This window comes from Anabrus simplex, chromosome 2, assembly GCF_040414725.1.
Source record: "Anabrus simplex isolate iqAnaSimp1 chromosome 2, ASM4041472v1, whole genome shotgun sequence".
Lineage (NCBI taxonomy): Eukaryota > Metazoa > Arthropoda > Insecta > Orthoptera > Tettigoniidae > Anabrus > Anabrus simplex.
Window position 1 is genome coordinate 671,006,377 of NC_090266.1, and position 16,385 is coordinate 671,022,761.

Genomic DNA, 16,385 nt, shown 5'->3' on the forward strand with positions numbered 1-16,385 from the left:
AAAGGGTATAGATCTCTGCACATGGTTATGAGGGTGTTTAGAGGTTGTAGTAAGGATGTAAAGGAGAGGGAATATAAGTCTCTGGTAAGACCCCAACTAGAGTATGATTACAGTGTATGTGACTCTCACCAGGATTACTTGATTCGAGAAATGGAAAAAAACAAAGAAAAGCAGCTTGATTTGTTCTGGGTGATTTCCGACAAAAGAGTAGCGTTACAAAAATGTTGCAAAGTTTGGGCTGGGAAGACTTCGGAAAAAGGAAACGAGCTTCTTGACTAAGCGGTATGTACTTCTTAAAATTACAAATTATTTATTTGAGCAACCACATATTCAATATATAAACATCTTTATAATAGGATTTAATCCTTGTTATAATAGTTTGAATGGGGCATGTTCGCCTGTTTTACAGGCATCATCAGCCGTCATAACACCTCAAAGTTAGATCAGGATTTTATCAACATTTATAATCTTAAAAACTAACTATAAGTTCTTATATTGGAATTGAAAACAGTTGTAGTTTAAAAATATATAAAGGCCAATAGCTTGGCTGGAATTGTAGATTGACTAGATATAAACACATTGAATGAATATGGTGTAAAGTAAAATATAACAAACTGTTGAAGTCTTTTAAGTTAGAATGTCTAAACTTTCAGGAAACTCATTCCAACTTGAAGCTCATTAGGTGAATGTTGTTACGTATCACAAACTAATGACTTCTGTTGTAAAAATCTGGTTAAAATTTTGTGTTCAAATCAGCTTAAATATCATTTTAGAACATATACCATTAAAAATAGAGGATATTCACATTAAAGTTTTTTAGGCTGTCTATCATTGAGAGATATTTCTGATTTTTATTAGCTTCCAAATGAACTTTAACGTAAATTATTTGTCGTAACCGGTATCGTCCTCCATTCATAGTTATAATAATGTTGTTGTAGATGTTAGAGGAACTGATTAGCACTGCTTGGTTTATAAGGCTGGTATTGTTGCTATCTAAGCGAGTTGGTTAAAAGGGGACGTTCAAACATTTATGTTAGATGTTGTATATGGGCAGCAAGAGGATTGCGGAATACGTGTTGAAAGTCTGCAATTAAAAGAAGCTATGTAAATTTAGATGCCAATGGGAATAATCTGATTTGAATGGTATTGCTGACGGTTTATCACTTATACCCCCCCCTTGACTGTTGTAATGTTGTCTAGCAGTGTTAACTGCGCTGGAATGGCTGACAGTCGCTGCGTTACTGCTTCTCGTGTTGTAACAGTGTGGATGTTGTAGCGTGGGGTGTGTCGGGGAAGGAGGGGTGGCCGGTCCTTTAGGATCGCGTGTTGTGTGCGGAGGGGAATTGATGGAAGCAGAAGAGGGGGCGTTGTATCTGCTGGTATAGTGGGAGTATTTAAAGACGTAGATTTAAAGACTTAAAAAACTACTATCTTCTAAATTTAAGTTTTGTAGTTATTTCGGAATTTCTTCATATAGAGGGCTTTTTATTTCTATTACATTGTTTAAGTTCTGGTTTTTATTGAAGTATTGGTCTAAATAGATGTATATGTTTTTGAACTCGGTCATTAAATTGCCTTTTTCCTATTCTTTTAATTATCTTTAAATCTTGTTCTATTGTGGTAAATAGATGTCCAGTTTCCTTCATATGAGAACTCACTGCGGAGAATTTATTGTGTTTTGATGCGTTAAAATGTTCTAAATATCTAGTTTAAAACTGCGACCTGTTTTTTTTTTGCTAGTTGCTTTACGTCGCACCGACACAGATAGGTCTTATGGCGACGATGGGACAAGGAAGGGCTAGGAGTGGGGAGGAAGCGGCCGTGGCCTTAATTACGGTACAGCCCAGGCATTTGCCTGGTGTGAAAATGGGAAACCACGGAAAACCATTTTCAGGGCTGCCGACAGTGGGGTTCGAACCTACTATCTCCCGAATACTGGATACTGGCCGCACTTAAGCGACTGCAGCTATCGAGCTCGGTCGACCTGTTTGTCCAATGTAAGAAAAATTGCATTGTGAACAAGTAAGTCTATGTATTCCAAAGCCTGAATAGCAGTTATTGGTTAAGTTGACATTGTTATGATAAAAAAATACACTGACTGACAGAGCAAATGCAACACCAAGAAGGAGTGGTCAGAAATTTATGCCAATTGCAGGGTAGACTGACGTCACTGAGGTATGCTCATGATGTGAAATGCGCCGCTGTGCTGCGCACGTAGCGAACGATAAATGGGACACGGCGTTGGCGAATGGCCCACTTCGTACCGTGATTTCTCAGCCGACAGTCATTGTAGAACGTGTTGTCGTGTGCCACAGGACACGTGTATAGCTAAGAATGCCAGGCCGCCGTCAACGGAGGCATTTCCAGCAGACAGACGACTTTACGAGGGGTATGGTGATCGGGCTGAGAAGGGCAGGTTGGTCGCTTCGTCAAATCGCAGCCGATACCCATAGGGATGTGTCCACGGTGCAGCGCCTGTGGCGAAGATGGTTGGCGCAGGGACATGTGGCACGTGCGAGGGGTCCAGGCGCAGCCCGAGTGACGTCAGCACGCGAGGATCGGCGCATCCGCCGCCAAGCGGTGGCAGCCCCGCACGCCACGTCAACCGCCATTCTTCAGCATGTGCTGTTCCAATATCGACCAGAACAATTTCCCGTCGATTGGTTGAAGGAGGCCTGCACTCCCGGCGTCCGCTCAGAAGACTCCACAGCATAGACGTGCACGCCTGGCATGGTGCCGGGCTAGAGCGACTTGGATGAGGGAATGGCGGAACGTCGTGTTCTCCGATGAGTCACGCTTCTGTTCTGTCAGTGATAGTCACCGCAGACGAGTGTGGCGTCGGCGTGGAGAAAGGTCAAATCCGGCAGTAACTGTGGAGCGCCCTACCGCTAGACAACGCGGCATCATGGTTTGGGGCGCTATTGCGTATGATTCCACGTCACCTCTAGTGCGTATTCAAGGCACGTTAAATGCCCACCGCTACGTGCAGCATGTGCTGCGGCCGGTGGCACTCCCGTTCCTTCAGGGGCTGCCCAATGCTCTGTTTCAGCAGGATAATGCCCGCCCACACACTGCTCGCATCTCCCAACAGGCTCTACGAGGTGTACAGATGCTTCCGTGGCCAGCGTACTCTCCGGATCTCTCACCAGTCGAACACGTGTGGGATCTCATTGGACGCCGTTTGCAAACTCTGCCCCAGCCTCGTACTGACGACCAACTGTGGCAAATGGTTGACAAAGAATGGAGAACTATCCCTCAGGACACCATCCGCACTCTTATTGACTCTGTACCTCGACGTGTTTCTGCGTGCATCGCCGCTCGCGGTGGTCCTACATCCTACTGAGTCGATGCCGTGCGCATTGTGTAACCTGCATATCGGTTTGAAATAAACATCAATTATTCGTCCGTGCCGTCTCTGTTTTTTCCCCAACTTTCATCCCTTTCGAACCACTCCTTCTTGGTGTTGCATTTGCTCTGTCAGTCAGTGTATATTCTGGTTAGTATTTTGAATCTTAAAGGCAATGTTAACGTCTTGCTCTTTTTTAAAGAGGATTTGCGACTTGATAAATAACCGGATTTTTGTATGTGAAGGTCGAAAATTTATATTTATTGGGTTTAGTCGGGGAGAGATTTGTCACTAATTTAAGTTTGGCTTTGTTGATAATTCTATTGATCATATCTGTTCTGTAACCGTTAAATTTTGCTAACTCTTTTATATAATTCAATTCTTTTTTAGGTTGTTTGCCGAGAGGGGTGTTTTAAATGCTCTGTAAACTAAACTATAAAAGGCTGCCCGTTTATGGGAATTTGGGTGTAGAGAATTGTTTTTTATTGTTATTGGGGCATAAGTTGGTTTTCTGTAAATTCTCTTTTTTCTAGTTGCTTTACATCGCACCGACACAGATAGGTCTTATGGCGATGATGGGATATGAAAGGCGTAGGAATGGGAAGGAAGCGGCCGTGGCCTTATTTAAGGTACACCCCAGCATTTTCCTGGTGTGAAAATGGGCAACCACGGAAAACCATCTTCAGGGATGTCGACAGTGGGGTTCGAAACCTACTATCTCCCCGATGCAAGCTCACAGCTGCGCGTTCCTAACTGCATGGCCAACTAACTTGGTTTCTGTAAATTTGAAAATCAAACTTGTTAGTTATACGTGTTCTGTTAATATCAAGAAAATTTATAGAGTTGTTATTCTCGTCCTCTTTTGTAAACTTTATTTTATACCTATATTATTTAGAAATTCAAGATTTTTCACTATTGTTGTGTTGTTTGTCTATTATTAGAAAAATGTCATCCTCACACCAGAGCCGTAAGCAAAGTCCTTCAATTTTTGTCACTATCTTGTTGTGTTCTAAATTTTCCATGTATATATCTGCTAGAATTCCTGAAATGGGATCAACCATTGCCAAACCTTTCTGATGGTAAATTTTATTGTTGAAAGTAAAGTAGTTGTTGTTTAGTACGAAATTTAATAACTTAACGAAGTCTTCTATTTCAAATTTACTTGTCTAGAAAGATTAACTTTGATAATATTGATAGTTTCATTGACAGGTATATTGGGATACATGTTTGTAATGTCAAAGGAACACATTGTGTGTTTGGGTTGTAGGTTGAATTTATTTAATATTTCACAAAAGTCTATTGAGTTTCGAATAGGAGCTTCGTTATTGAATTTAAAATGTTTCTAAAGAAAACTGTGTAGAAACTTCGAGGTTTTGTATGTAGGGCTATATCTGCTATTAATAATTGGTTGAATATGTATTTACTTTTTATGAAATTTGAGCAGTGCTTTGGCTGTAGGTATTTTTGGATTCATGTTAACTAATTTTTTATATTCTTGTTCTTTTAGGAGAAACGTTGAAATTTTAAGTAGTGTTTTTAAATTATGTTGTATTTTTACTATGGGTTCTTTGTTTACTGTTGAATAAGACTTGTCTGAAAATTATACATGTTTTAACATAATCACTCTTATTCAGTTGGTTTTTTTTCCTTTGTCAGCTTTAGTAACAATTAGATTATTATAGTTTATTTTGGTTTTTAATTCATGGGGTTATTTTAAAAGGGTAGAATCGGAGTTGTTTTTATTTCTTTAAATAAGGTGGGGAGCTTCTTTTTTATTTCATACCTGGTGTCATTCTGTTGTCCTAAGGGGAGTTTTTCTGTATTAGATTCAACCTCCACAATTGTAGTAATTACGTCCAGGGGCGAAGCGTCAGGGGAGACCGGGTAGACAGCGTGTCCCTTAACATTTTGTGAAAGAAATATTGTCTTGTCAATGCAATTAGTTTTTAGAACATTAATTATTTCCACATTCGTGACGTTATTGTATTCCCCGCTTTACTTATTTTATTCTCACTTCGGCAATGCTAAGGTTCGCGTCAGTTACACGAAGCATGTTGGCGAAAGTAGACGCTGTCCGTTCTGTGTATTTTCCCTTTGATTTTTAAAGCTTTCAGATAGAGCAACACCAACGCTATCTGTAGGCACTGACTGTGGAACTATGACTTTCCTATAGCGAGATGTCACCGCCCAGTAGACAGACTTACCAGCGTCTCTTCTTGCTCTCATTGGCTAGTGTTTGGATCTCTCCTGTAAAGGTGCTCTTATTGGCTACCATCACAGACATGCTTTTAATGTAATTAATTTGAATTTACTTTATTATAAGACACGTCTAAAAATAAATTAATAATATTCAAATACGAAGTATAGTAAACTTACACCTAATAAATGAATGACAACATCAAAACCATTCAAGTACGTGCATTTTCTTGCCCGCCAATGTTAGTTGCGGTATTATAATCCCAACAACTATTAGCTTCCCGTCTTAATAAGGTATTCTAGAGTACGCATACGGAAAAAAATTGCTTAACTTGATGCTGTATATTCCGTTAAAGGCAGTTTCTATTGAACGCGCTATGAGTGCCTTCCAACGAATTAAAACGTATTTAAGGAATTGGATGACCAACCAGAGACTGTCTAACTTGGGAACTCTAGCTATAGAGAAGGAATTTCTGTGGAATCTTGGCAAGACGCCTGACTTCAAGACGAAAGTAATAGATTTATTTGCCGAAATGAAGGACAGGCGGATTAAACTCATTTACAATATTGTTTAAAATGACTTGTACGAACAACTATTTATTTCTTATCTCTCTTATTAAATCGACATAACAATGAAATATATTGCTATTTTTTATTTTAAAAGTATGTTGTTATTTCACAACTCCCGCGGCATATTTCGTCTATATTTAAAAATAAATGAAGTGCACGTAGAGCTATAGGTTGTTATAGGGTTTGTCTTATTTTCAGTCATTAATATACTACTGAATACAGAGGTATGCGTCTAAAACAAAATTCCTTATTATAATAATAATAATATGATTGGAACTGTTTAAATAAAATAAATCTCTGTCTACCCCCTTGCTTAGTTCACGCTTCGCCACTGATTACGTCATTAATTTTGTGTGAACTGGGCCAATTGAATTTCAAACCTTTGTTGAGAAGATTCTTTTCTCTACCTAAAAAACTAGTATCTGACAAATTAACTGTGGTGGGAATGTTGCTTAAAGAAGAAGTAGGTTTTCTTATTCCTGTGTTTTGGTCATAAAATTTCGGTTTGGTTTCTTTAAGATGAGCAAGCTTACTGTCCAGTGTTTCTTGTTTCTTGTTCAGTATGTCCATTAGTTTATTATTAGCATACCTTAGGAATGAATTCCATTCTAATGGGAATAAATATTGGGAAATAGTTAAATGTGCTCGATATAGTTGTAAATTTAAAAATTACTTCTTTTTGTACAGTAACTTAATATAGTTTTTAAACCAGATCCCGTTAACTTTATTTTGACTATCTATTAAATTGGAGGTTGGAATGCTTTTTTTTTTTGAACTGGTTTTAGAAATTTTGGGACTAATCTAAGCTTCAGACATTCCTTTAAGAAACATATGTCTTCAGAAATGTTACTGATTTTAACCTTGAGGTGAAGGTACTTATTGGTTTTTATACTAGCCTGGTTGGCTTTAAAATTACAAGTAACTTAATCATTATCATTATGAGTCCATATTGAAATTCAATGTACTTCTTAAAATTACAAATTATTTATTTGATCAACCATCTATTCAATACATTAAAATACTTATAATTAAGATTTAGTCCTTGTTACAATAGTTTGAATGGGACATAATTCACCTGTTAAGTCAACATAACACCTCAAAGTTAGATCAGGATCCTGATGTTGTTCAAAATGTATTATTGGATTTTATCAACATTTATACTCAGAAAAACTAATTACAACAATTATAATGTTAAAAACTACTTACAAGTTCTCACTGAAGCTCACCCATCACATTAATCCAGTAAGTGTCAGAGAATTACTGAATTCTGAACCATGTATCTACCTTTTTAATTCTTCTATTTTACTCTTCTTTTTGGGGGGAGTGAAGAGTTCAAACATAACATTCTTTCAAATTCACAGTTAAATGTTGAAAATGGTAGATATTATTGCTACTGTCATTCATAAGTCACGAGCTTTCAAATATGAAAAGCATTCTACATTAATTAAAAGCAACACAGGCACCACAGCTAAAGAACTAATTAGTGAAATAAACAAAATCTGTTCAATTCCAATAACTGCACATGCAGCCGTTGTTTCTTTTTTTATAAGCAAGTAGTAATAGTTAACTTTCAACACCTTGGACTAATACAAAAGAATGAACTTTTTTTTTTACAAAAAGTTGTTAAAATCTGATGTGCTCTAAGAATAGTAAATTGTGTTTTATATTATTATTATTATTATTATTATTATTATTATTATTATTATTATTATTATTATTATTATTATTATTATTATTATTATTATTATTATTATTATTATTATTATTATTATTATTATTATTATTATTATTATTATAACTGGTAGTTGAAGTAATTAGACAGAAGCAAATACTGTAGATCTCATGATCTGTTTTTGTGCAAAGTAGCCTATGAGAAGCACTAAGGAAGGAAAGAAGAATTGGGGGAGGGGGGGGTTGTGGGCACTAGATATTCCATGTTTCAGAGGAGGGGCAAGACAGAAAAAGTTTGAGAACCCCTGCACTATACCACCATATCATCAGCAATGGCAGTAAGGCAGAAATGTGCTTCTGGTTTAGTTTATGAACCAGTTTGGTGCTTTCATGTCTGTAAGTTTGGGTATTTTTGGGAACAGCTCAAAAGGAAAGACCTGTCTCATTTACATAGTAAACTTCAGGCAGAAGGACACCCTCATATTTAATTTAATCCTTTATCTGTTACCGTACTTGAAAGTTTCGACTTAATCCGTGCCAGCACTTTTACCTCTTTACACCACCTCTTTTCTTCCTTGCCCTGCAGAACATCTTCTGGTATCTCTTCTTGGCTTAGAATTTGATAATCTGGATCACCATCATCATCCGGTCATTTCTTCAACAACACTTTCCCTAAGACCATCCTCCACCCTCTTCATGACTGCATGGAATTCTGATGTCTTGAAAACTTAAAAATGTTTTTCTGTTGGTGATACCATGGTGTTTACAAAAAGCACCAAAATCACCCATCATTTGCCCAGAATACTATATCCATATGTTTTGCTAAGTTTTCTGCATCCACTCTTAACTCAACACTATGAGCAAGCTTACTGGACTGTTACTGAGCAAACCACTTGTATACAGATTCTTCTGGGTCCTTGTTTTGGGCTGACTTCATATGTTTCCTATCCTTCACCGAGAAACCACTCTTTGAGCTTGTTTCAACACAATATTTAAGTGAAAAATGAATCACTTTATCTTCATTTCTATGAATGAGTGATACAGTTTATTTCTTTATCCCATAGAGTTCACAAACGTGTGTAACTGATATACCACTTCCCTGTCTGTTTATCAATTCAAGAGTTACATTTGGAGCGATGTGTTTTCTCTTACCTCCTTCAGCTGCACCAAAATATTTCTACACATATCCATGACAATTTAGTAACAACTAAAACCACAGAACAGGTACTCAAAAATTACAAATCTTACAAAAGCAGACAGACCATAAAGAAGCTTGAAGATGAACCAAGATTAAAGGTTCACATGAACAGGTCAAGAAACAAAATAGCAACGATGTTACTCTCCAATATGCAGTTCTCTATGCTGCCATTGGCATCTGTCAACAACCTGATTCAATTATCAACTAAATGGCAGCCTTGCTCCAAAAGGAAATGTTTTACAGAATGTAAAACATACTTTTAGGGCTTCATTTGAAGGTGCAAGAAACAAACGACAAACATCTGCCCGTTATATCCGAAGTCTGTTAAATCGAGGATTTACTGTTTTTCTTGTGTTTTCTTTGAGAAGGTATGAAAGAAAACCTGGGGAAAATTCACACAGTCAAATCATAACAACCCAATCTCAAATTTAACACCAGCACAGTTTTGGAGGACTGAGTATGATGCCATGTACAATATATCATTTGGCATACCACAAGAAATTTTGCAATGTCCACACAGTCTTCATAATTTTCAATTTTTCAGTTACTGTACTTCGAAATCTTTACACCTTCCCTAGCCTGTGTTCTTGCTTCAAGGAATTTTATATTTACCATAGAAAAGAGCGTCAGTAAGACTTGTTCTGACATGTATAATTTAAAAAATTGTACAAGAATCAGTAAAAAACCAAGTAATTTAATAATGTGCTCTATCACAAACATCATATTAAGGTATATAATTCAAAATTTGCAGGATTAATCAATCATGAACTCTCTCTTTCAGGTATATGTTAATCTCATGCCACACCCTCTACAATAAGCTGTACACCCCTTGCTACATCTGCCTGATGCTACTTTTCGCATGGGGCTTCAGCTTCTCCATGATGGTGCCTCCCTTGGTTGAGGCATGGGGTCGGTTGGGACTTGATCCTCCTACATTCTCTTGCACTATCCTCAAGAAAGATGGAAGCTCTCCAAAGAAACTGCTATTTGTTCTAGGATTTTTCCTTCCATGTGTTGTCATAATCATTTCCTACTCGTGTATTTACTGGAAAGTTCGAAAGAGTCGCCAGAAGCTCCAAGCTCACAGGTGAGTGTACATGGACAACATAGTACAATGGCAGTCAACCAAGATTGCTCCTATCTCTTGTTTGCCAGGTAGAAAAATTGAATAATAATTTTTAATGTTATTTGCTTTACGTCCCACTAACTACTTTTATGGTTTTCGGAGACGCCGATGTGCCAGAATTTTGTCCCACAGTTCTTTTACGTACCATTAAATCTACGGACACAAGGCTGATGTATTTGAGCACCTTCAAATACCACCGGGCTGAGCCAGGATCGAACCTGCCACGTTGGGTTCAGAAGGCCTCAACCGTCTGAGCCACTAAGCCCGGCTTGAAAAATTGAAAGGCCATATACAGCTTACATTCATTGCATTCAGTAGTGAACAACAATTTATGTTATATTTTGTTTCATACTTGATCCCACTAATCTGTTTTCATCGTACTGCACTTGTGTGTGCGGCAAAGTTCCCATTGCAGATGAGTATGTTATGCTTTGTGATGCTATGCTATGCTGTATTTTAGAGACCGGAACCTATCAAGGTCACAGAATATCTGTATGACTGTATGTTCTCTCCACTTACAGATCCCAAATATCTATTGGGGCAAATATTTGTTTATAGGAAGAGGAGTTAGGGATTGGGATAACTTACCAATGGAGATGTTCAATAAATTTCCAATTTCTTTTAAATCATTCAAGAAAAGGCTAGGGAAACAACAGATAGAGTATCTGCCACCTGGGTGGTAACTGCCCTAAATGCAGATCAGTAGGAAGTGATTGAAAAAATTCTGGTGTCCCATTAAAATCTAACTGGGATGCAGGAGCTGAGATATCCATGTATGATTTTTGATCTTTTGAAAGCTGTTCACTCTTATGGAAAATATGCTAGTTCCTCAGCCCCCTAGTCAACAAATTTATCTGAAGCTGAGGGATGTGACTGGCCCATATATAGCTAATATTGAGGGTAACAATAACACCAGGTTTACTTCACAATGATACAATATCATCATTTTTGTAAAATTAAATGTACCAGTAAGCAGTCTTCTTAACATTCTGAGCTAAATTTGAAAATAAATAAAATTAGCCAATTTCATTAATTTTCATTTAGAAAATATCCTACATCATTCCAAGGATGATGTCTAATCATGATAATAATAATAAGCCTAGCCAATACAATATACCTTTTAAATACCATTTAAATATAGCCCCACCTTATAACATTTTTCTCTTTTGCTAGTGGTTAAACATCACACTAATACCTACATCAAATGTATGTATCAATGCAAGCATGGGAAAGAACTAGGATTGGGAATGTAGCAGCCATGGTACAGCCCCAGCAATTGCCTGGTGTGAAAATGGGAAGCCACAGAAAACCATTTTCAGGGCTGCCAAAGCGCCGTGTGCAATTTTTGTGATCTACTGGACAAAAATAATTTTTCGACTTCTTGACTTGGACCAAAATGTGTACTAATTTATGTTCTTGACTGTACAAGGAATGTTGGAATGCATGATTTATAAGTTTTCAGCAACTCTTTTGTTATGGCTAGATAGCATAAACAAACCCCAACTGCTTCGCGTGTTTGTTGTCGTTTTTCAGTAGCAGTACAGCTGGCCTTGTTTATTTAATTTTTTAATTTTTATTGCTTGAGAACAAACAATATCCCTTTCAGGGATTGCCATAAGATAAAGCCTGTTGATCACTACAATTTTATAATTAGTAATATGAGAGCTTGGAAAATCATAAAAAGCCATTTTTAGTTTGGGGTCTATTGAAATGGTTGCATAATATTGCAGTTGAGCCTTTAAGAGCACTACTTGAAATACTTAGAACAAAGGCATTGTCCAGATGGAAGTCCTTGCAGAACTTTACAAAGAAGTCTGAGATCGTACATCCTGCACTGACCATTAAACTGATGATCTTAATATTGTCAAGTTGATACTTTGATTAACAGACGTGAGTGATCTTTGTATGTGGAAGGTATTGAAATAAATAATACAGGTATGTAGTTTTGCATGAGATGAAAACCATTGTTCTTAACAGTAGTTTAACCCTCATAAAGAAGTTCACATTGTAAGATGTGAACGTAAGATTATTATTTTCATAACGCTAACTTCAAATAGAGTTATAAAAGAAGACTCCATTTGACCATATTGAAACCATATATGACTGTATCCATGAACTTCTAAATTTTTGAAATATGTGTTTAGTTTCTTTGCTTATTTGCATTAATAAGAGAAATCAATTTATTTCAACGATGCCACATAGGCTGCCCAGGATGCATCACTTTCGAGTTTGTTACTGGAAAGCGTAGAGTCAAGGAGAGATGAAATTTTCAGATACAGTACTTCATTTAAGAATACAAGGTATTTCAGGTAATCTGGAGTAGAATCTTAAAGAAAACATTAGGGTGTTTTCAGATAAAGTTCTCCTGTGATGGACATATGTCACGGGCAGAGTGGCAGATTTTGAGAAAGGACTTCTGAATGGCAGGGTGGAAATGAAATTTTGTAGGAAGAAATACCCAACTTTGAAGCTATAATATTTCAAGGAGAGTTTTATGGGTAGAATGGGACGACATCCTAGGAATTTATTACACTGACTGACAGAGCAAATGCAACACCAAGAAGGAGTGGTCAGAAATTTATGCCAATTGCAGGGTAGACTGACATCACTGAGGTATGCTCATGGTGTGAAATGCGCCGCTGTGCTGCGCACGTAGCGAACGATAAATGGGACACGGCGTTGGCGAATGGTCCACTTCGTACCGTGATTTCTCAGCCGACAGTCATTGTAGAACGTGTTGTTGTGTGCCACAGGACACGTGTATAGCTAAGAATGCCAGGCCGCCGTCAACGGAGGCATTTCCGGCAGACGGACGATTTTACGAGGGGTATGGTGATCGGGCTGAGAAGGGCAGGTTGGTCGCTTCATCAAATCGCAGCCGATACCCATAGGGATGTGTCCACGGTGCAGCGCCTGTGGCGAAGATGGTTGGCGCAGGGACATGTGGCACGTGCGAGGGGTCCAGGCGCAGCCCGAGTGACGTCAGCACGCGAGGATCGGCGCATCCGCCGCCAAGCGGTGGCAGCCCCGCACGCCACGTCAACCGCCATTCTTCAGCATGTGCAAGACACCCTGGCTGTTCCAATATCGACCAGAACAATTTCCCGTCGATTGGTTGAAGGAGGCCTGCACTCCCGGCGTCCGCTCAGAAGACTACCATTGACTCCACAGCATAGACGTGCACGCCTGGTATGGTGCCGGGCTAGAGCGACTTGGATGAGGGAATGGCGGAACGTCGTGTTCTCCGATGAGTCACGCTTCTGTTCTGTCAGTGATAGTCACCGCAGACGAGTGTGGCGTCGGCGTGGAGAAAGGTCAAATCCGGCAGTAACTGTGGAGCGCCCTACCGCTAGACAACGCGGCATCATGGTTTGGGGCGCTATTGCGTATGATTCCACGTCACCTCTAGTGCGTATTCAAGGCACGTTAAATGCCCACCGCTACGTGCAGCATGTGCTGCGGCCGGTGGCACTCCCGTACCTTCAGGGGCTGCCCAATGCTCTGTTTCAGCAGGATAATGCCCGCCCACACACTGCTCGCATCTCCCAACAGGTTCTACGAGGTGTACAGATGCTTCCATGGCCAGCGTACTCTCCGGATCTCTCACCAATCGAACACGTGTGGGATCTCATTGGACGCCGTTTGCAAACTCTGCCCCAGCCTCGTACGGACGACCAACTGTGGCAAATGGTTGTCAAAGAATGGAGAACCATCCCTCAGGACACCATCCGTACTCTTATTGACTCTGTACCTCGACGTGTTTCTGCGCGCATCGCCGCTCACGGTGGTCCTACATCCTACTGAGTTGATGCCGTGCGCATTGTGTAACCTGCATATCGGTTTGAAATAAACATCAATTATTCTTCCGTGCCGACTCTGTTTTTTCCCCAACTTTCATCCCTTTCGAACCACTCCTCCTTGGTGTTGCATTTGCTCTGTCAGTCAGTGTATTTACAGCAGTGCCAAAAGAAAAAGAAAAGAAGGAAGGTGCAATCATTGCTACAAAACACCAGAGCAGATGAAATGTTTGCTGAAGAATCTAACTTACAAATAGCTGGAAATAGAGATGCTGCAGAAATTTTTAAAGATCTTTCATCAGAGTCCCTCACAGGATCAAAAAAAAAAAAAGAAGAAAAAGAAAAATGAGGGAATCAAGCTCTTAATCAAATGCTGTCCAGTATAGTGATGAAGAGGCAATGGCACTTTTACTCATTGCCAGACTGACTGTACATCAGTACAAACTTGTTCAGTCTCAGGCCGAAACTTGCAACTGCAATATTTATCCACCTTATTACAAAATTGAAAACTAAAAAAGTTAGTGTAATCCATCAATAGAAGCAATTACAGAGCAGTGTTGTGCACCAGTGATTGCACTTTCCTTCTTTTACTTTAGTATTGTTATCAATAAATAATTTCCTAGGTGCCCCCTTCTACCCATACTTGGCTCAGGTACAACTCCCCTTGAAAGGGTAGAGAGTTGCATATTTCTTCTAGAGAATTTAAATTTCCAGCCAGCCATTCATAATTCCTTTACACGGGTCAAACTACTGTCGACAACATTGATTTTCACCTCATGCAAAACTACATACCTGTATTATTTATTTCCATGCCTTCCACATACAAAGATCACTCACTTAGTATCACTTGCAGGTCTGTTAACAAGGTCAACTGTACTGCAACTGAAAAAATCTTCCAGCAAAGCAGTTGGTGTTTGTTTATGCTATCTAGTCATAACAAATAGCTGGCGAAGACTTAAATGTCATGCATCCCAACATTCCTTGCACAGTCAAGAACATGTCAGTATACATTTTGGCCTATGTCAAGAAATTGAAAAATAATTATTTTGTCCAGCTAGATCGGGAAACTGCAGACCGTGCAATGGTGGGATTTGAATTCACCATCTCCCGAATGCAAACTCACAGCTTCAGGACCCTAACCACATGGCCAACTCACTTGGTTTATACAATACTCCTGTGGTAGAAAATTTTTTTGTGCACATGCAACAAAGTGTACCAGTTTTTCATTTTGAAATCTGAGATGTTTACTTACCTGTGCATTATCTAGCCTAGGCCTACCTCATGATTATCCTCTGACATAGTTACCTTTGGAGCCCAGTTACTAAGTCTTAGTGACAAATAGTTCATTAACCAGACAAACAGAATTAAACTTGATAAGAAATGAATGGAAGACAAGTGTCACCTCAGTAATACTGTACCAGCAGTTAGCTACGAGAGGATTACCTAAGATACCAAGACAAGTAGGCTTTCAAAAGGAGAGATGAACAATTTGTTTATAAATGGCAAGTATGCTATGTGCCACTGTTTACATACTCATATGCAGTGAATACCCAAATACTGTATTTGATACACCTCTCATTATTCCAAAACAATATATACCGAACACCTCAGAATATTCAAATATAACATGGAATGTGCATTTGGCAACCACATAGTAGACAGAGGACATGAACACAGACGTCAACACAAAGAAGGAAATTCCACAATCACCTCAATAAACACAGCCTCAATTCTCTAGAACAATAAATATTAAAAATAACGAGGTAGGCCTGCTTTATCTTAGAGCACCACCATCTCAATGAACAGACATAATTCAAAGCTCATGCACTAATCAACCATATCACACATAAATGACTTTCTAACTGCAATATTGGTAATGGACACAAGGCATTAAGTATCTTTGTCCCAAAAGTCACTTGATGAAGATAACTAATCCAAACATGTTGTTCAAAAGACAGTAGTGAAGTTTGTATTATTCTTCATAATTATGAAGTGGGACATAAAGAACAATAACATTATTATTAAAACAGAGGTTATCAGAAATAGAAAAACTCAACATGTGCTACTTCTTTCAAAGATGAGAATATCGGGGTTAATAACAATGAGGATGACAATGACATCAGTGATGGCTACGAATATGATGTTGATGCCCCTAAGTTCCATTCTGCAGAGAAGTTTTCTACTTCAAAATCAAAGTAAACATGACCACAGTTACCAAATCTAGCTATTGCTTGAGACAAAATTAGAGTGTCTGACAGATAAGCTGCTATTATCGCTTCTACTGTACTTCAGGATCTTGGAATCATTACTCAGGAAAACAATCACAATTCAGGCATTTATTTTGATGGAAGAAAGGAAGAAAAGAAGAAAAACCCATTTGCACCAAAAAAATGTAATAGAAGAGCATATAGTACTCTTAGAAGAACTTGGTCCCATGTATATGGAGTATGTGGGTATGTGATGTGGCTAAGTGGCTCAGCA

General features: G+C 38.6%; 1 protein-coding gene across 3 annotated transcripts in view; it reads left to right on the forward strand.

The window, feature by feature from the left end:
- Positions 1-16,385, forward strand: part of LOC136864349 (protein trapped in endoderm-1) — a 379,889-nt gene that overhangs the window by 316,881 nt on the left and 46,623 nt on the right. For all 3 annotated transcript variants that reach the window (XR_010859295.2, XM_067141228.2, XM_067141229.2), the window contains exon 4: positions 9,763-10,068. Coding sequence is in view for 2 of the 3 variants with exons in the window: in XM_067141228.2 (XP_066997329.1) it covers positions 9,763-10,068 (306 nt within the window). In the remaining variant the exon portion in view is untranslated. The remainder of the gene's footprint in view (positions 1-9,762; positions 10,069-16,385) is intronic.